The sequence below is a fragment of the Daktulosphaira vitifoliae genome, unplaced genomic scaffold (assembly GCF_025091365.1).
Source record: "Daktulosphaira vitifoliae isolate Bord-2020 unplaced genomic scaffold, ASM2509136v1 Scaffold_190, whole genome shotgun sequence".
In the NCBI taxonomy this organism is placed as follows: Eukaryota; Metazoa; Arthropoda; class Insecta; order Hemiptera; family Phylloxeridae; genus Daktulosphaira; species Daktulosphaira vitifoliae.
Genome location: NW_026099758.1, coordinates 1 through 22,592, shown reverse-complemented (window position 1 = coordinate 22,592; position 22,592 = coordinate 1). Strand labels below are relative to the sequence as shown.

At 27.7% G+C, this 22,592-nt stretch overlaps 1 protein-coding gene across 4 annotated transcripts; it reads right to left on the bottom strand.

The window, feature by feature from the left end:
- Positions 1-702: 702 nt before the first annotated feature.
- Positions 703-17,923, bottom strand: LOC126909216 (uncharacterized). Of its 4 annotated transcripts, none has more exons than XM_050691634.1 (5): positions 17,714-17,923; positions 16,288-16,465; positions 3,657-3,881; positions 1,489-1,538; positions 703-1,104 (listed from the first exon to the last, which is right to left on the bottom strand). In XM_050691634.1, exons 1-4 carry the CDS (start codon positions 17,879-17,881, stop codon positions 1,516-1,518), a joined length of 594 nt encoding a protein of 197 aa, XP_050547591.1. In that variant the 5' UTR covers positions 17,882-17,923; the 3' UTR covers positions 703-1,104; positions 1,489-1,515. The 4 variants fall into 4 exon arrangements, 3 of the variants coding, with proteins under 3 accessions (XP_050547591.1, XP_050547592.1, XP_050547590.1); XM_050691635.1 differs by having other exon boundaries at positions 703-1,067; XR_007704962.1 differs by lacking the exon at positions 703-1,104 and adding an exon at positions 4,885-4,906 and having other exon boundaries at positions 1,307-1,538.
- Positions 17,924-22,592: the final 4,669 nt, after the last annotated feature.

Below are 22,592 nucleotides of genomic sequence, written 5' to 3'. Positions count from 1 at the left end.
TCATGAACTACCTTTCTCCATTCAATTCTTAATTTTCATACCTCAAAAGTATCGTAACTTAAAAATTAATTTAAATAAATTTAAAAAAAGAAAAAGAGTTGAAGTTACTTTTGATTTGGAGTGTGATTTCAGGGTTATGAAATAACNTGATTTGGAGGTGATTTCAGGGTTATGAAATAACATAAAATTTCAAAATCTTACCTGATAATTTTTTCTTAGTTGTTATAATAACTTCAGTGATAATATTAATAATTGAAAATAAAATAACACATATTTAAGTTTTTAGTTCATAAATTAATACGTGAGAACTTCGACAATGACGATCACGACGTTCGCATAACTTAGTACAGAGCACGATAAGAACAGGGGAGAATAAGGATTTGCTCTGCCTTTTTATAATTCTTTTTACCCCCAAAAATAATCATTTTCTAATTCTTACAGTATAAATGTTTATTGATAAATAAGCATAAAATACAGAAATTATTATACATGAATGGAGTATATATATTATTTTGACATTTTATGTATAACCTTAACATAGTTTTTTACAAATAAGTTTAGGATTAATACAATGCATTTAATTATTAAAATTAGAATAACAAAGATGACAAAAATAATTTATAGATTTCTTTTTGGAATGAACAATTTTTAAAAGTGACTATTAATAAATTTATGATAGAATTGTGTGTATTATAATATAACTAAACAGTGTATGTTTGTTTAATGTTTATTTAAATAATTTTTATTTGAAAAGGATTATGTCCTTCTAAGAATATTATGTATAAATAACACATGTTATAGTAGTGACGAGTATATTTCGACAAAAGTTTGGTTTAAAATCTTGGTTATTATAAAGTAAAATATAATGGGAGAACACTTACATACTAAGGTATTTTTCTGTAGAAGATAGTTACAGTAATTATTCATCTTCAGACTAAAAAAATTGTATTTTTAACATGGAATTATTTTTATTTTGAAGATATCTACCGCCTTCGCCTCTTTGATTGTGTACTTGTTAAAGTATTCTTGATTATGCGACAGTCAATGGTCGCAATGTCACCAGTTATCTGTGGGTAACTAATCATTAGGATCCGGAATGAAATGCTTAAAAAGACATTAAAAATATTTAAAAACTTATAAATTTGTACTATCAAATTACCTTAACAGAAAAAAAATACTCTATAAAATGAATTTTTTTTTTTGTATTTATTGATTTAATTTTACTTTAAAAACATTTTTAATACTTGGTTTAAAATTCTTTTACACTTAAAATATACAGTATTTTAATCAAAATATTTTTACAAGCGCAATAAAAATAAAATATTTAGGTAGACTAAAATAATTTCTCGATTCCTTAAAAATAAATTCTTTATAAAAAATACAGATAATAAAATTTTTGAATTTGAACCAAACCACATTAAAATTATAATAATAATAAAGAAAAATAATTAAAACAGCAAATGTTTAAATTGCAGTCTATTTTTATACCTTTACACGCAAATAATGTACTACATTTTAGGTTAATTGTCTTATGATATCTGAAAAAAAAATATTTTGTTAATTACTACCATAAATATTTCTTTTATAATTGTATAATTAAAAATTTATAGAATATTTTTATAAAACTAAAACAATTTTAATTATCAATGCGATGATACAGAACTGGAACTATAATTTTTTTTAGATTTGAGATCTATAAAAATTATTGTAAGTACTAGATTTGGTTCAGGTTCTTTTCATATTAACAATAAGAACTAATATTTATGTAATAAATTTCAGTTCTTGATTATAAAGATCTTGGTCCAATAAACAAAAATTTAATCATATTAAACGGAAGAGACGTTTAAGATTTTTTCTGGGGTAGATGTGCACAAAAATTATACTCATCACCTTCTCCAAAATACATATTTTTATTTATTTTCGTCATAGGAGTTTCTATCCCTCATGAACCCCAAGTGAGAGCATTGGCGTCCTAAAGGTTGTGCAGTATTTCAAAAGTTATTAACTTTTTTATACTTTTGCAGGAAGAGGCTACGAAACGTCGACACGAGCGCAGTGTCCCTAGCTCGGGGAATCGGGCGCGTCCTCAGGTTGCGGATAGAGGAACGGCATGCAGATATGCAGGTTAGCCACGAAATAAGGAGTCCATTCATTTGATGGCAATGTACTTATAGAAATCGTAAAGCCCTGGCTGATCTTCACCTCACTAGCTGGCCTGAGGGGAGATACCCTGCACCTACGTCGGAGAGCCGGGTGTGCCTCCAGGACGGTGCGTCTCAGACGGATTACTGGTGGGACACGTACGGCCCACTATCTAAGGCCGTTGAGAACGCAGCATCCCCCCTCCGAGGCGGCAGCGGTTGCATACCCGCTTGTCCCCGCCACTAAAAAGCGGAGGAAGAATGAGGGGGTGGAAAAGGACGCTGGGTGCTCGATCACGGACTCTGTGGCGCTTTTTCCACCAAACGTCGCGTCCCACTGTCCGGCGACACCAGCAGCCCCCGCTCCGGCCACCCTGTGGACAGAGTTGGTGAAACGGAAGGTGGCCAAGAAAGTGGAGCGGGCGGCGAAGGCGGCCTCCAAGGCGAAGGTTATTGTTGGGCCCTAGGTCAAGCTCCCGCCACCGTCTCGAGGCCCGACTAATGCCGAACTTCAGGCCAAAGTCCCTAAGATGAAGGTGGTGGTAATCGGGCCCCTTAGGGAAGGTCAGCGGTACGTTACGGTCAAAAAGACCGCGATTACTACTGTTGACCTCAGAGCCCTGGGGGTCCAATTGGCGGGCACAAGGAGGACCCAAACGGGGGCCGTCTTCCTGGAGGTCCGGGGCTCGGGCGCCCAGGCTGACAGTCTGAAAGGCGCCCTAAAGGAGCATGACGTGCGAGTCCACCGTCCGGTGATAACCGTGCCCATCATGCTCCTCGATGTGGAGGAATGGACAGAGAAGGGCGAAGTGCAGAATACACTACTGGACGAGACCGAGAAATGTCTAGTGATAAAAATAGCATCATCCACACTTTACGTTTTGAAATAATTATTCAAAAATTTTTATCAACCAGCCATTTTTTTAATTAGATCATTATCTATTAAATTAGTTTGTTAATTAAGGGTGTTGCCATTTGAAAAAATTAAGTTGATACCTTTATAAGGTTCAACGGATGAACATTAAAAATACTTTATGATCGATAAATTGAAAAGTTATTAACATTTGTATACATAGGTGGGAAAGAAGTATCGCCGGTAAATGACTAGTGATAAAAAAACCGAATAATGGTGAATATTGTAGCACTACACACTCTATATTTAATTTTCTTCCTAAAGAATATTTTTATGTAGTAATAAAAAAATTATAAAACGTTAAAGACATTGAAATAAAAATTATTTTTAATTGTTTAACTATACATTTTTTTAAAGTTAAATCTGCTCTCATTAATGAAAACAAAGTTCCATACTTTTACATAACTTTTTTTGAAAAACATTTAAATTATATGTCGAAAATAAATTAATTTTTACAATTAATTACTGTATATATTATTTTGAGCAACTAAAATTTTAAATGAGTTTTATGAATGTGTTTTTGATTATATATGTTGTAAAGTTGGGTTGTAAAATTATAAAGTTAATATAAAACTATTGTATATTTATTATTAAAAAATTACCATCACATTTTACAAAATCATCTAGTATTTTTAATCTTTTTAAAATTCTGTTTTGTATTTCTTCGTCTAAACCATAATAAGAAAATAATATACGAAAATATTCCACAGAAATACATCCCTCGTTATTTTTCTCTATGTTTAAATGTACAGAAAACCATTTCATTCGGATTGTATATTGTTCATAAAAAGTTTTCATCGTGTCCTTTATAATTACATTATCTTTTTCTAAACGAACATAAATTAAACATTAATACAATTAAACAAATTTCTCAATGTTTCATTGTTTAGATATAGAATGATGTTAATTTTAAAATTTAATATATTTACATTTTCACTATACCAATAACTTTTAATAAATTTCAAAGAAAAATCAAAAACTTATTTATCAAGAGTTTAAAAATATTATTTAGTCACTTTGAATCATTTTATATTTCAGGAAAAGACTTAATGAACAATTAATCTGATTATCTAAGAATGATTTAAAAATTTAGTTTTAATTATTTTTAAATATATTTAAAAGTAGAAATTCGTTTATAACAAATTTTATTATTTAAGGAATGTAATAATAAATATATCTATACAATTGATCTATTAGTAATAAAACACTATTTTTTTAGAAACTATAACAATTTAAAATTTTTGAATGTTAAATATTTATTTATATAAAATACACTGGCAATCACTCTTTTTAAAAAGGTTATTCACAACAACAATTAACAAGAAAAATAAATACAAATATTTAAATATAATGACTATTGGTAAATAATATCCATTAATAATAAAATAAGTAATTACAAAAATTAAGCATTGAAAGGTTTGACAAACAATTATTTTTAAAACAATCATAAGACGTATCATCAAAATCACAATACACACAAATTGAATTGGCTAGTGTCAAATTTCTAGAGAAAAAGATCCAGTTGCTAAATTATTTATTTTTAAACTTAGGATCATAAAATAAAGATTAAGTTTAGCTGAGGTAAGAAATCCAACCAGAAATAGTAGTTCAAGGCAATAAATATTAAAATTTTTAAGATCGTAAATGAAAATAATGGAATTACATAAGACCTTTTCTAAAAAGTAGGAAACTAATAAGTTCTTAATGATCTATTTAATAAATATAATAAAGGTTTAATTATAACATAACAGCAAATTTTATGAAAATAGGAAATATATTGTCAGGATCAACTCCACAGTATAAGTGTTAAATAGATAAATAATCACTTACCTCATTATCAAATGATTGGCAACTATTAAAATTTAATTTAGGATTAATATTTAAGTTATAAACGGAGAAATAAGATAATTGAATATTTTAAAAATTCTTAACATATACAGAAAAGAAATAATCATAGAAAAAAGCAGCAGTTAACACGTTCAGAATTTGTATTATTATAGATATAATAATTTGGATTTTTTTTTTTTTTTGTAAGACTTATTTATATACGTCATTTCATAAGAGTTTAACGTTATTAACAAACTCATTTTAAATAAATAATTGTTAGCACATCGATTTGACATAATTTTACATTGCTTTCTAAGATCAAAAAATATACAATAATCCGTATACATTTTATTAAATCATTTATGTAATTAAGAATAGTCGAGTAATTTAAATCAAGACGCATTTTAGGAAAAAATATCTCTACTGTATGATTTTATAAAACTTATCTACAGCTAAATCTAAATCGACACATCTAAATTGTTCAAAAAAATTAATTTTACTTATAAAGTTACAAGGTTATCATAATTACACTTATTAAAGTTATACATCAATAAAATATTTGAATGCTGATAGTAACCACGATAAGCAAATGTTTCAGGAATACAGGAGTAACGAGAAGTAAAAAGAAAAGATTATAGAACACCATTAGATCAATTAAAGTCCGGCAAATTAAAATCACCACAAAAAATAAAAGATTACTTAGGATAAAGACGGATAACATAATGAATAGAAGAAACATAGGCATTAGAGGGAGACAAATCACTGTAAGGAGGAAGTTATATAGAGCTTATCTTCTTCTTCTTCCTAGCCTTAATCCCAACTACTTAGGATCGGCCACCCTTATCCCAATCTTCCACTTGACACGATCTCCCACATCATCTACGCTCACATCAGATATCCTCATATCGCATTCAATGCATCCCTCCATCTCTTTTTGGTCTTCCTCTACCTCTTCTTCCTTCAATAATCAAGATATAGAGCTTATAACAAAAGAATGAAAGCTAAATTAAAAAGAGACAAACAATTTTTTAATATTATTATCGGGTACGTTAATAAAAAAGAATAAATATCTAATAAGGAATTACGTAATGCAATTAGTCACTAAACGAACACAAACTGTTTAAAATTAACAGCCACAACGATAAACATTATAATTCGTGAGGCCAAGTTCTCTAGAATAAAATGAGTCATATAATGAATTCTGTGAGAAGTATAAAAATTAAATCAAAATATACATCATTACATAAAATTAAAGAACTTTGTGCAACAATTTTGATAAAAATCAAAATAGTTTACATTATTGGTTATCGTTGATTTCTTGAGGCAGACTTTCCGATTTTAAACGTGATTTTATAATTGAAGGTATTCTATTTATGTAAGCGGTAGTTGATATAGTTCTCACTCTCAACTAATCAACGATTTTGTTCTTGGTGACATAATTAAAGAAGATCTTGTTCAAAAGGAGTTTTATCGCGAATATTCGATATTGAGACGCTGCTGAGAATATACCTCTTAGCATTAAAGAAAGAGGATAAGACGCTTAATGCAACTAAATATAATTTTTAGCGGTTGAGATGAATTTGTAGAAACTTTACCTAAACGGACCAATATAAAATCGAAAGGTAAAAAAACCAAAAATAGCTATTATACAAGATTTCAAATATTTGATTTCATTCATAACAGATACGACTGACGAAGTAGATTCAGGTACACCATTAGCTATAAAATTGAAGCAGGCTCCCACGATCGGATAACTTCTGAAAGATTTTCGCCACCAATTTAACAGTCAATTTGTGGGGAATTTTCTAAATTTTTAATGTTATCCTTTAAAATCAAAATTTATTCACATAGAGTATTAATTTCAGCTTTAAGTTTAATTATTTGTGTGGATAATAAGGATAAATTTGCATGAAACTCATTGAATTGCGCAATGTAGGTATTAACTTCCTTTGTTTAAAGATTTGATCCTCTGTCTTTCAAAAGAAATTCATTGCATTAAGAATGAAAGTTATTATTAAGATTATTAATTGTAGGTATTGGTTGGTGGCACTGGTCACAACCTTTACCGTTATTATGTTATGTCATGTTGTTTTGTTAATTTTTGTTTATGATTGTTATGGCGTCGGCATTGATCTTTATTTTTCTTTCAAAAATNGTCGGCATTGATCTTTATTTTTCTTTTAAAAATACAACTATGTTTTTTAGTTAAATAGATTCAAATGGTTTTATTTTATTTTTTCCCTTTCACCGTTAGTGATCATTTTTTTTTGTTACCATATTTTATGGCCACCTACAATTTCGGAAGTGATTTTCAAAAATCCGTTTCCCTGATGGATTTGGATAAAAATCAAGCGCATGGCGATACAGCTCAGGAAGATCAACGAGTTATTACAAGTGATACTTTTGAAGAGCCCTCTAAATGCAATATGAACACTATGTTTCAGTTATAGATGGAACAAAATCGTTTATTATTGCGACTACTCACTCTTTTTAATACTACGAGTAACCAAGGTAATCAATTTTATGTTATTCCAGATCTTAACAATAGTATAAAACCATTTACGGGTAATGAGTCTCGATCAGAAGCAAAATATTGACTAAATACATTTAATGTAATAGCTGACATTAACAAGTGGTTTGATACTTTAAGAATTGAGTCTGTTCTTGCAAATTTGAATGTACCAATTCAACAGTGGTTTATGAGTCGTACTTTTTCTTCATGGAAAATATTTGAAAAACAATTTACAAGATCCTTTATTGATGATCAAAATACTACTAAATTGTGGCAAAATCTAGTCTTTAGAGTTCAATTAAAAGGCGAACCTACTATTGATTATTTTTATGAGAAGGTACGTTTTATTTTAATTAAATATATATTTGATTAAGTTACAAAAAAAAACAAATTAGAAGGTTTTTATTCACGTGACATGGTCACATACTTGTTGTCAAAACATCATAATGACACTGATAAAATGTTTAATCATATATTAACTTATAAAAATCTAAATAAAGTAAGTACAAAGCGGATAACTTTTGGCAATAATTTATTTAACTATTCACTAAACAGTTCAACTGTAATACAAAAAAAGGTTGAAGACAAGAGAATGATCAAATAACAATTAATGTGAAACGCTGTTTTAATTGTTATAGTACTTCTTACACTACTAGAAACTGTAATAAACCAAAAAGAGCACCAGGTTCCTGTTTTAAGTGTGGCTCAATAGAGCAATGACAAAAAGACTGCAATAACAGTTTGAAATCAAATGAAGAGAAAACTGATGAGCAATCAAGAATGATGACAGAAATTAATGAGTCAAGTCATCCACTGTATACACTGAATGTTAATATTGAATATCAAATGCAATATTGGACATTGGATGCAGTCATCAACTCAGTTGTTCCTTCTAATTTAATTTTAACTTCTGATACTCCTAATCTTTCTGGTATTAATAAAAGCCAATTAAAAGTATTAGGTATTTTTAAATTCAGTAATTTTTATCAAGTNGGTATTTTTAAATTCAATAATTTTTATCAAGTGTATAAATACTAAATTAAATATTTTATTTGTTGTTGATAATGGTACAATGAACTCAGACTGTTTGTTAGGTAGAAATTTTCTTTATGATAAATCTATTAAGTTTATCATTTAATTAAAGTTTATTTATAGAAAAAGTTAAAGATAATAATTTTATTTTTGATGATATTATGTTAATTGATATTGATAAGACTGAATCTATTAAATTATGTTTTAATAAAAATTTAAGTGTTGATGTCCAGAATGAGGTGAAGACAATTTTTAAAAATTATTATTAAAATTATGTTAACCTTATAAAACTTGATGCTTCTGTAGAACTTAAAGTTAAGTTAACTAAAGATCATGTACCTTTTTATTTTAGACCTAGGCGTGTGCTATTTAGTAAAAGAGAAAAACTTAAAATTATTATTAATGAATTATTAACTGAGAAAATTATTAGACCTAGTAATTCACCGTATTGCTCAAGTATTGTTTTAATAAAAAAGAAAACAAATGACCTTAGATTTTGTGTAGACTTTAGAGAATTAAATAAAATCACTAAAATCACAATAAAAAGTATACTTTACCCATTTAGATTAAAAAAATGCTTTTTATCATGTTAAAGTTAAAGAAGAGTCAATTAAATATTTATCTTTTAAAACACTTATGGGTCAATTTAAATATACTAGAATGCCTTTTGGTTTTTGTAATAGCCCTTCTATTTTTATGAGGTATATTTATACTATTTTTAATTCTTTGGTTCAAGAAAATAAATTTATCATATATTTAGATGATATTTTAATAAGTACTGTTATAATTGATGAAAAAAATTGATATTTTTATTGAGATATTTAAAATTATGTCACAATACTTTCTTAAACTTAGACTTGATAAGTGTTCATTTTTTAACAAAAAATGCATTATTTATAACATATTGGCTATTAAAAACTTTCTTATACCTAATAATTCAAAAGAACTTCATAGCTTTCTAGGATTAGCTAGTTATTTTAGGAGATTTGTTAAAAATTTCTCTATTATTGCTAAACCATTATATGATATAAAAAAGAATAAAGACTTTGTTTTTGATGAAAGTCAGTTGTCAGCATTTGTAAATTTAAAATCATTCTTAATTTCTCCTCCAATTTTATGTTTTTATTCTCCATTATTTTAGGAAATATAAAATGAAGATATTCTTTTCTATGAATTAAGAAATGAACTAGTATGTAATACTAATNTATTCTTTTCTATGAATTAAGAAATGAACTAGTATGTAGTACTAATGATAAAAAACTTTTTTTTATGTTTCTAATGAATTATTTGATAATGTTATTAGAACTTGTCATGATAATGTTGGACATATTGTTGTTGATAAAGATGTAAATTTAATTAATAATTCTTATTGGTTCCCTAAAATGAAAGAAAAAGTAAAAAAATTATACTTTTAAATATTTAAAATGCCTAACATTCTCCCTACATAATGGTAAAATTGAAGGATTTTTGCACAACATTCCCTTTAATACCATTTATGTAGACCAATTTAGGCCTTTTTGAAAAAGTATATAATGGATATAATATATTTTTTAGTTATTAATGCCTTTACTAAATTTATTAAACTTTTGTCTATTAAGAACACTGTTGATATTATTAAACAACACACTGGGTACAGTAATATTATTTAAGATAACAGTTTAATGTATTTTTACTTATGTTAGTATAGTACAAGGTCAAAGGGACACATTCCTTTTACGATTATGTTGTTTTACTCAATGCAGCCTATTGTATACATGTTTACAGTTTAGTCGTAGTTTCACCGTCTATCGAGTAAAGTGACCCGTTGCCGTTGTACATCTCTTATATTATATGTTTTGACATTTTATATTAAATACTATTATATTACGAATAATTTCTAAATCTTTTAATTACATAACCTATTCCATTCAACAGGTTATGGGCCCAGTACCCAGTACTTAATATTTAGATTTTTTTATTTGTAATATAATTAATCGTGAAATTTAAAAGTGCGTTCGCGTAGTAAGTGCGTCGATCGTGTTAAATATTATTGTAATTTTTTATTGTGTGCAGACAGTGTACAGGAAATTCGTTATCATGGAAAACGAATCTATAAAAATTAACAAACTAAACGGCAGTGAAAATTGGGCAAAATGGAAATTTCAAATGACGGTAATATTAAAATCATATGATGTGTTGTTCTCTGTAATAGATGGAAGTTATGAATATCCAATTCAAATTATAAAACATGATACAGAAACAGACACAGAGGCACAATTGCGTTTAGAACAAGTGCAGCAAAAATGGTTAATGACAGATGCTAAGGCTCAACGTTTTATAGTTATGTCAGTAGATGAGCAGTCATTAGATTATATAATGAACTGTGACACAGCGAAAGGTATGTGGAATAAATTACTGAGTGTATATGAACAAAAGTCTGATACATCAATTACATTGATTCAGCAAAAATTTTATAGTTATGTTATGGATAAAAATGATAATATGGCACAACATATATCAAAATTAGAAAACTTGAGTAAACAATTAAAACAGTTAGGTGAACCAATATCCGATTCAATGCTTATAACCAAAATTCTTATGACCTTGCCAGAAAATTATAAATATTTTTATAGTGCATGGGATTCTATATCATCTGAGAACAAAACATTGTTAAACTTGACATCCCGACTTATGGTAGAGGAAACAAGACAAAGTAATGGCCATGAAATCCAGAAAAATAATGGTGAAAATAGTGCATTTGCGGCGAAAAAATTGTTTAGAACGCAAAAACAAAAATATTCAAAATTTGGAAATCAACAAAATAATGATAGAAAACCAGGAATTTGCAATTTTTGTAAGAAACCAGGTCATTGGAAACGTGATTGCTGGATTTTGAAGAAAGAACAAGACGGAAAGAATAAAAACGAATCAAATTCTGGTAATGCACTAATAGGCGTTAATTCAATGGTGAGCAAAATTAGTGATTTTGATAAATGGTATGTGGACTCCGGTGCAAGTGATCACATGACCAGTAGAAGAGAGTGGTTCAGAACTTATGAGTCGTTCAAGATTCAGTTGCCAGTACGTATTGGTGATGGTAAATATATTATGGCTATTGGTAAAGGTAATATATATGTTCAAGCAAAAATTGGCGAAAAATGGGTTGACAGTTATTTGTCAAATGTTTTACATGTACCTGAACTCAAAGTAAATTTGTTTTCATGTGGAGCGTGCCTTGATAAAGGTATAATAATGATAACAGACAAAAATGTTTGTACATTTAAAAGAGGAAATAGTACAGTTGCTGTTGGAATTCGTGAGAATAAATTGTTTTCGATGATTTTTAAAACAAGGATTTCGCAAGAGATAGATCAAGTGAATATTGCTGAAAAAATTCTTACATTACAACAGTGGCATGAAAAACTAGGTCATCAGAATGTTCAATATGTTAGAAATTACCTAAGGCATATGGGTATTCAATTCACAGATATGGAAAACAAATTTTTCTGTGAAGCTTGCATTTATGGTAAACAACACAGAGAACCATTTACACTGAGCAGTACCAAAACAACAAAACCAGGTCAGATAATTCACAGTGATGTTTGTGGACCCATGGAAGAAAATTCTCTTGGTGGTAAAAGATACTTTGTTATATTCAAAGATGATTACTCTAAGTATACATATATATATTTTATGAAACAAAAATCAGAAGTAAAAGAGAAGTTTGAATTATTCTTAAATACAGTGAAAAATCAGTTAAATATATCAGTTCTTACTTTACGAAGTGATTGTGGCTTGGAATATAAAAATGATGAAGTCAAAGCTATTTTGAATAAATTTGGTATAAAACATGAAACCAGTGTACCATTTACACCACAGCAAAATGGTAAAGCAGAACGAACAATGCGTACAATAGTAGAAGCAGCTAGAACTATGTTATACAGTAAAAATTTGTCAAAAAATCTTTGGGCTGAAGCGGTAAATACAGCTGTATATGTATTGAATCGTACGTTAAATTCAGGTAACAAAGAAAAAACGCCCTATGAATTATGGTATAATAAAAGTCCCAATATAAGCAATTTTAAAGTATTTGGTAGTGAAGTTTATGTTCATATACCAAAAGAAAAACGTAGAAAATGGGATCAAAAAGGGAGAAAAGGAATATTTGTTGGGTATTCAGAAGAAACTAAAGGATACCGCATATGCTTTGATGGAAAAGAAGTTTCATTAAGCAGAGATGTTATATTCAAAGAATCTATGGAAATAGAAATCAAAATTAGAAAAGAAGATGAAGAAATAAATTCAGAAATGGTGGATGAAAGTGAAGAAAATAACATTAATGATGAGAATAATGTTGAAAGAAAACAAAATATGGATGAACTTGATCAATCAGCAGATCAGACTCATGAGCAATTAAAAATGAGACTTAGAGATAGACAAAATATAGAAAAACCAGTAAGGTATAGAACAGAAACATTTTATTCAATGTGTGATAATCCAGTTACATATGAAGAAGCTATGACACAAGAAAATTCAGAAGATTGGAAAGAAGCAATGGATGAAGAAATGTTGTCATTAAAAAAGAATGAAACCTGGAAATTAGTAAATATACCAACAAATAAAAAAGTACTTAACAATGGCTGGGTATATCGAACCAAACTCAAGAAAAATGGAGAAGTTGATAGATTTAAAGCCAGACTAGTTATAAAAGGCTATGCACAAGTGCATGGAATTGATTTTCAAGAAACTTTTAGTCCAGTTGTAAAGTATGACTCTATACGAGTACTGCTAGCAATAGCAGCAGCCAGAAAATTAAAACTCAGACAATTTGATATTAAAACAGCCTTTTTATATGGTGATCTTGAAGAAGAGATTTACATGAACCAGCCAAAAGGTTATGAAGATGGAACTAAACAAGTTTGCAAACTTCAACGAAGCTTGTATGGATTAAAACAAGCACCCAGGTGCTGGAATACAAAATTTAAAAATTTGTTGTTAAAATTTGATCTAAAAGAAACAAAGGCAGATCCCTGTGTATTTGTAAGTAATAAAAATGAACAATTAATGATTGTAGCTATTTTTGTAGATGATGGGATTATAGCAGCAACAAATGATGAGCAGGTGGACATGATGGTGAAGTACCTGATGAGCAACTTTGAGACAAAATCAGGTGAACTTAATCATTTTCTGGGTATTGAAATTGATCAGAGATCAGATGGGTCAATATTTATACATCAGTCATTATACTGTCAACGCGTTTTGGAGAGATTCAATATGGCTGAATCCAACGCCCTATGCATTCCTGCAGATCCACAACACTCATTAGATGCAAATTTATCTGAATCATTACAAGCAGGGGAAGTTCCATACAGAGAAGCAGTAGGAAGTTTGTTATATCTAAGTCAGATCACAAGGCCTGATATAACATTTGCTGTAAATCTTGTCAGTCGCTATTTAGAAAAGCCTCTTATAATACATTGGAATGCGGTGAAACGTATTTTAAAATATTTAAAAGGAACCTATAACTATGGTTTATTTTTTCATTCTAGGGTGAAACTTAAGTTACATGGTTATAGTGATGCAGACTATGCTGGTGATACAACAACAAGGCGATCAACATCAGGATACATTTTCATGATGACTAATGGAATAATAGCATGGTGTTCACAAAGGCAAAAATCAGTAGCACTCTCAACTACTGAGGCTGAATACATGGCACTGAGTCAAGCAGTCCAGGAATTAACTTGGTTGACGCTACTAACAAGTGATCTTCTGGAAACACAGGGAGAGACACCTGTTTTGTACGCGGACAATCAAAGTGCCATAAAATTGGTGAAGAATCCAGAATTCCATAAACGAACTAAACATATAGATGTTCGTTATCATTATATTCGTGAGAAGTTCAATGAAGGGATGTTTTCACTGGAGTATGTGACCAGCAAAGAGCAGTTAGCTGACATCTTGACCAAGCCAACACCACGAACAAGATTTCAAGAACTCAGAGAAATGTTAGGAATTAGATATATAGATTTATAATTTTTTAATTAACTATGTACGGGTGTATTGTTTAAGGGGAAGTGTTGATATTATTAAACAACACACTGGGTACAGTAATATTATTTAAGATAACAGTTTAATGTATTTTTACTTATGTTAGTATAGTACAAGGTCAAAGGGACACATTCCTTTTACGATTATGTTGTTTTACTCAATGCAGCCTATTGTATACATGTTTACAGTTTAGTCGTAGTTTCACCGTCTATCGAGTAAAGTGACCCGTTGCCGTTGTACATCTCTTATATTATATGTTTTGACATTTTATATTAAATACTATTATATTACGAATAATTTCTAAATCTTTTAATTACATAACCTATTCTATTCAACAACCACTAATAGCAGTGAAGTTATTAATCATCTTCAGAATCACTTTAGTTTTTATAGGCCTATTCGAATTATTTCTGATAAAGGTTCTGCATTTACCTGTACAGTATTTGAAAAATTTACTGTAGATAATGAAATTCCATTATCTACATTATTATTGAGAATGGTAAACCGTACCATTTTCCCCATGATAGCTAAGTTATCCTTTACCCTGTCCAGATGGAACAAAACATTAAATGATGTTGAATATGGTATTAATTATAAGCGGTTCTACTAATGAAGTTTAAACAATTTTTTTATATGGTGTAAAACAAAAATATAAGTTTGATGATGATATAAAGAATTATTTAGATTCAATTTTATAGAAGAAAGAGATTTAGGAAAAGTTAAGAAAGATGCTTCTAATCACATTTCTAAAATTCCAGAACAAAATAAAACATATTATGATAGTAAACAAAAGATACCAACTAATTATATAATACAAGATTTAGTTTTAATAATTATTATACTACGACTGGTATCAATAAAAAATTATTTACAAAATTTAAATGACCTTATATTATTAAAAAAATACTTCCTAATGACAGATTTGTGGTGACTGATATACCAGGTTTTCAAAATACTCGAAGACCTTATGAGGGTGTAAGTGCCATAAATAGCATAAAAATGTGGTCACCTAATCTTGACACAACACAATAATAATTAAAATTATAATATATTTAATGTTATGTTTTATTTAAAATGTTAATTGTTTTTATGTTATATGTATTTGTATTCAACAGGACTGAATTTTAACTAAAAATGTTCCTTATGATAATTATGTTATGACACCTACGTTAATTTTGATATTTTTTTTTGTATATGTATATTATTTTTATTATGTTACTTATGATTGTGGAGGTCAACCGTATGTCAGGATGGACGAGTTTTAGGCATTGGTTGCTGGCACTGGCCACAACTATTACCGTTATTATGTTATGTTGTTATGTTGATTTGTGTTTATGGAGTCGTTAAGGAGTCGGAATTGATCTTTATTTTTCTTTTAAAAATACAATTATGTTTTTTAGTTAAAAAGTACCAACTGGTTTTATTTTATTTTTTCCTTCCATCGTTAGTGATCATTTTTTTTTTATTACCATATCCTATGGCCACATACATAATATTATGTTATTTAGTCTACAAATGGAAACGTTAAAATTAAATTTCTTGTCAATAGCCTTCATCAACGGGTAAGTTATTCCGATAACAACAGATTTACAAGTATCAATTTAGTAATGTGTTTATTTAAGTACAAAAATATTGATAACCTGGATACTAATTATGGAAACAACGATGAGATATTATAATAATACAATGTTAACAATAAAAAATCTGTGTATTCTCTTACGTGTCATAATTTTTATTATAATTTGAAGTCGTTCTTTATAAGTTATAGTTATAATCATTTTAATTAGTATTTTCATGAATTCAATAATAGACAAACATTTTATTATAATTACTTATTTTGTTGAAGTCCTCATCAGAAAATTTTATTCTGTCATTAACGTTAAAAATTATTTGGTGTATTTCAAGAAATTCCTCATAAGTTACTATGTTATCTTTATTTGTATCTTTTGCTAATAAAAGTGAATGCATCTTTTCTCCCATTATACGAGTGACACTTAAATTATCGTTTCCCTAAAACATATAATCTGTTAATTTTACTTTAATTTGTTTAAGCAAATAAAGTTAAATGTTTCGCTTCTTGCTTTCTGTTTATGAAGATAATTCATTAAAAATAATTGTAGTACATTCTCCACAATAATTATAATTATTTCAATTAAAGCTTATGTTACATACTATAAGTTAAAAAAAAAAATTGTCCCGACGACCTATCTTCTATGGCTGTTGAAGTTGAGCAAATAATATTAAATATTTATTTCATATATTACACTTAGAAATCTTAAAACTTTTGATTAGGATATAAATAAGGAAATAGTAGTTCATTTTACTTTTGGAATAATCCACCAATTTCTTAGAATTAAAGACTATTTATAGATTTGCATCGAAGCGTTTCTTATTATAGTGAATTTAATTACTTGTAGATATCATCTATACTTGTCCCAACCAGGCCACGTCCATTCTGTGCCTTGACCACACTGTGCTACCGTTTATTAGAAATTTTTACAGTTTTAGACTACGTTAAAAGCCTATTTTTTATTAAAAGTTTTTATTAAAAAATAAAATAAAAATTAATTTTTTCGAAATTTTAAAATAATAATTTTTTAGTTCTTTATTTTTATTAAAAAGTTTGTAATGTAAATGTAGACCAATACCTTATTAGTGTCGAATTGAATTTAAAATGTGTACGGAGATGTGTGTTTATAATAATTAAAAAAAATAGTTAAATTTGGGTCCTAATTATAACAAAAAAAATCGGAACTGAGACTTAATATATTATCATTGAATTTTTTTTCAATTAGTTAAAAAAAGTATAAAATTTTATTTAACATAAACAAATATTTAAAATACATATAATTGCTTTTTTTTTATTATTAAAAGTATATTCCATTTATTGCTAAACTATTATATATTGTGACCTATTAAAAGACTTAAAAATAACAAATAAAAATATTAGTGCATTTACTTAATATTTAAATTATCTTACATTAAAAAAGTTAAGATGAAATTGAACGTTTTTTTTTCTATTGAATCATATTATAATTCGCCTATAGTTTTTAGAAGTATACTTTTTAAATAATTGCTAGGATTTTAAAAATTTTTTTAAATTCTAATTAATTTTAATTAGGGTAAATAAAATACTATTTTTTAAATTTAATAATAGTATCATATTAGAATCTTTTCCATTTTTAGTTAGAGTAACATTTTAAATTAAAAAATTATAAAATAAAAATTGGCTAAATACATTATTTATTTATAAATTACCCAATTTTTATCAAATTCTTTTAGAGTATCTTCATTATTACTTGTTATTTCTTCATGTTCTTTTTTAGAATCATTAATTTTCAATTTATTATATTTATTTTGAATCGGGAAAAAACAAAACGATAGAACGCTATTAGCAAACAATAATATCTTAATTTGATAAATCATCTCTTAATATTTTCAGTTTCAAATATAATTATTTAAAATAGTGTAACAGTCATAATTGCGTTATGGTAACATGAAAATTTTTGGCTTTTATACAAAAAATAATCAAGCTTTACAAAATATTTAAATTCTTATTTACTTAAGTTAAATGTGTTTTAGTAAAAAACAAGTTTTTACAATGAATGATATGTTTAAATTTGTATATTATAGCATTATATGATTAAATATATTTAATATGTAATATATTTAATAATATATTATTTAACAATTTATTATTAAAAATAAAGTTAAATTAAATGTTTTAAATAGATACAGAATTAATGAATTTTTTTTAAATGATTGATTTTTATTTAACAAATTATTTTTAAGTTTTAAAATAATTACATTAACGTCCCTCAAGATTAAAAGGTTGAAGTGGTACTTAAATTTTTTATTTATAATAAATCAAGTTCTGCGCCATTTAATTCAAGTCAGAATTGAATAAGTATAACATTTCGTATTAAATTCATAATAATAATTCATNATTTAATTCAAGTCAGAATTGAATAAGTATAACATTTCGTATTAAATTCATAACACGTTTTTCTATCTTAATTTAACATTTTATACATAATATATTTTCTTTAACTTAAATATATACTATTAATATAATTTATATTCGTATTTAATTCATAAAACAAATGTATTTTCAATCAGTACTTTGTGAGGGACACTGTGTTTATGGGTATATGCAGTGTAAGATAAAATAGATTTCCAAATAGTATATCATCCGGTGTTTGCCTCTTTGTTTTTGTCGACTATCATAATATCACATTTTAGATGATCTAATTGTTATTGTATGATGACGTTCATCTAACATTTATCCGGCATTATAAAATCGAAGATGATGTCATAATATGCATCTTCGATTTTACAATAACAGTAAATAAGTTTGGAATTATTTCACACCTTAAGAATTTTTGGCACTCTATTATACGACACTTGGTTCCAAAAATAAGATGGTTCAATAAAGTTGTTCTACAAGCTAGAATTTCATAACGTGTCACGCGTTTAGTTTCTACTTATCATTGATAATACTAATCAGTTTCGATAGATATTGTGTCTGTAGTGTATGTTATGTTATGTGTTTATATGATTTTAGATATATTGGAACAATATATCTAAACTGTACGGCTACAAGGTTGGGTGAAGTATCCTAAGTTGGAAGATGTTTTAATCCAATAATTTTTATTTTTAAAAATAAATTGTATAAAAATATTCATTTCCATATAACAATAATTAAATTAAATTTGGTAATAAACAATGATCATAAATTATAACTAGTTAAAATACTTGCTAGCATGTACTACCACAGATATAACTTGACAAACATTTGTGCTGTTTGAAAACAATAATTTTTAAAATATGAAACATTATTGAGTAGCATTTGTAAAGTAGTATATTGTAGTATATTTAATATAATTGACCTTAACGTAATTAAAATTGAATAATTTTAAAAAAAATGATATTAAAAACTTACCAGTAAGTGATAATCCATTTTAAAGTTTTTAAAATTCAATTTAAAAATAAAATTATAATGATATTACAGAATAATAAAAAAATACTATAATTATATAATTAAATAAATACTACTCTAATATACTATAAATTAAATAAATACATAAAATTAAAGTATGTAAGTGTACGTTAAAAATATTCATATAAATATCAGAGGACAATAATAAAATTCATAATATTCTAGCCGTTTCTTTTTATATGACCTATGGTCCAAGTTTCACAGCTATACAATAACACACTCCAAATGTAGGATTTGATGAATTTCTTCCTTGTATTTAAATCAAAGTGTTTGTTAGTTAGGAGATTGTATTTGCTGTTGAATGTTTTTTTGCCCATTGCTATTCTTCTCTTAACATCATTGGTAGATTTGTTGTCGTAAGTAATGGAGCTTCCTAGATAGTAGAACTCTTCTTCTACATCTTCAATGACCGCATCCCTCAGTTTGATTGTAGGTTTCACTATGTGTTGTTCTCTTCTAACTGTCATTGTTTTCGTTTTTTTGGCGTTGATTTTCAGGTGGTATTTGTCAAGGATATTAGAAAGGGTGTTGAGCATCTCATTCATTTCTTCAGAGCTGTCTGCAACCAATGCAATGTCGTCTGCGAATCTTATACAGTTCACTTTCTGATCATTTATTATTACACCTTTAGTCTGCTGTTTCATTTCATTCATTGCATCCTCTATGAAAAGGTTGAACAGATAAGGAGAAAGGACACCTCTGTCTAACGCCCTTCCTAATTTTGGCTCCTCTCACTTCTCCATTGATGTCCACCAGTGTCTTTTGATCTTTATACAGTCTCTGGATGACGACTCTTCTATCTTTCCAGACAATTCTCCTTTCTCTTAGAGTTTTGAATAGCAGTTTCCAGTTGATTTTGTCGAAGGCTTTTTCTAAATATATGAACGTGATAAGGGTGTTCTAGTTCACATTCAGTCTCCTTTCAAGAATCTGCCTTAGAGCAATTATCGCCTCTCTTGTTTCTTTTTCCTTCCTGAATCCAGACTAGTCCTCGCTTATGTGTTCTTCTATCTTGGATATGATTCTATTTTTTAGGATGTTTAAAAAAACTTTCGACGCGTGAGACTAGAGTGTTATTGTTCTGTAGTTCACACATTCGCTAGCATTGCCTTTTTTGGGTATTATGATGGATTTGCTCTTAATAAAGTCTTCAGGTAGGATTCCACTTTCTTTGATTATTTTAAACAAGCTTGACTTAATGGGTCAGTATTTTTTAATAGTTCTGCTAGAATCTTATCTATATCTGGTGCTTTTTTGTTTGATAAGGTTCTCAAGGCTAGTTGGTATTAATCTTGTAATATTGGAAAACTTTTATCATTTGGCTCGACGTCTTCTTCACGTTCCAAATATTCCTCTTCTTCTTCTGGTTTTTGGTTTGTATTCTAGCTTTTTCACTTTGGCGTAGGCTTTGTCTACGCGGTTCTTGGACAGTAGGTATTCAATCTCTTTGGAGTTATTTTTCATCCATTCATTTTTAGCTATCTTGCACTCACTTGTAATCTTGTTATTAACTTTTTTGTATTTTCCATAGTCCTTCTTCCTCCACTTGTTTCTTTCCTTAATTAGTTCTAGGATGTCTGGGGTCATCCAAGGTTTCCTTGGTTCTAAAACATTTTTGCCTAGTACTTTCTTTGTACTGGCGTAAATGTTTGTTTTGATGTCTTCCCAAGATTCAGCGCCCCATTCTCTCATTCGAATAGATCTCTTGATAGTTGAGTCTGCTTCTATGAGTGTTATTTTTTGATTTTGAAGATTTAATAATTAATTAGACAATTCTAAAAGTACATCACATATTAAAGACAAATCAGACAAAAATTCAGGCGAAGTCAATTTCTTATATAAACCTAAATATTTGCTCTTTGTTTTAGAATCTTTTGTTGTATCAATAGATGAGTTATAAAAATGTTTACTTAGAATAGGAAATGTTTCCCATACTGCATTAACGACTCGCCAACTACTTGCAACCCATCTAATATCAAGAACTCTTCCAATTTTCAAAAACATGATATTCAATTCATTATACACATCTTTAATTTCAATACTATTTTTAGGAGAATTATTATACAAAACATACTATGAGTCGATAAATGATTTAAAATGATTTATGGAATTTAGATCTTAAAATATATTCCAATCGGCTGGCCACAAAGTTGTGTTGATAATGTTAGCAGAACATGATGCATTGACATCAGTATCCTTGGTTACTTCCTGTAAATGTAATGATATAATGTTTAATTATATTATTCAAAAAATCACTTGAGTTGTATTTTGAATTGTTTTGAGATCAGTATGATATTTTTTAAATATTTTTACATAATTTTTTGTAAATAAATTTATTTGTGAGGTACTAATAGAAAAAAAAACAAATTATTAAAAAACAGAAATTACCCATTTTGAACAATCATATTAAATCTAATATATGGGGTAAACTATTAAATTTTAAGATTACCAAAAATCAATCATTAGCCAATATCGATATAAATTTATACTTGTTTTATACATTTAACAGAGCTAAAATATACATTATTATTGCAAAAAATAACATAATTTTTATTTGTAAATTAAAAAAAAAGTTTAATGCATCTCTACCAATTAAAATTTAAACACCTTAGATATTATAAAAATTTAGACAAACAAATTAATTATTATTTACATTTTTAGTATCTGTGACTTGATCATCAGCTGTGGTTTTAAGTCTTTTGGTCACTGTCGTAGAAAAAAAATTATTTGTAATTTTTTGTGTATTGCTATTGCGTTTATTATATTCCATGTCGATATAATTTAATAAAATAATTTGCACAATCAAGTAGCGTAATAACACAATTAAGTATAAACGAATTGTTCAACAAAATATAAGTGTAACATGCATAACAAACTACATTATCAATGAAATTTTTTTTGGATGGAATTACCTTTATATATTATATTGTTCTCTACGAATCTATTTTTAACAATTGTAATACATGGCGCGTACGCTGTACGCTCTTATATACTATCTATTATCCTAAGATAAATAATAACGAAAATTTAAAAACCATTAATTTACAATATAATATTAACAATTATTATTATTTTTTATTTCCATGCACTTAATAGAGACGATAAATTAAAAACGAGCGTATATACAAATTTTATTTA

Bases quoted from the DNA above. Each gene is read 5' to 3' on its own strand.
- LOC126909216 (XM_050691634.1), bottom strand. From the start codon at position 17,881: ATGATTTATCAAATTAAGATATTATTGTTTGCTAATAGCGTTCTATCG. The intron at 16,466-17,713 runs GTAATTTATAAA...TATATGTTTTAG, and splicing joins AAGAATTTGATAAAAATTGG to GGAAACGATAATTTAAGTGT. The intron at 1,539-3,656 runs GTAATTTTTTAA...TTTTTTTTTCAG, and splicing joins TGATTTTGTAAAATGTGATG to ATATCATAAGACAATTAACC.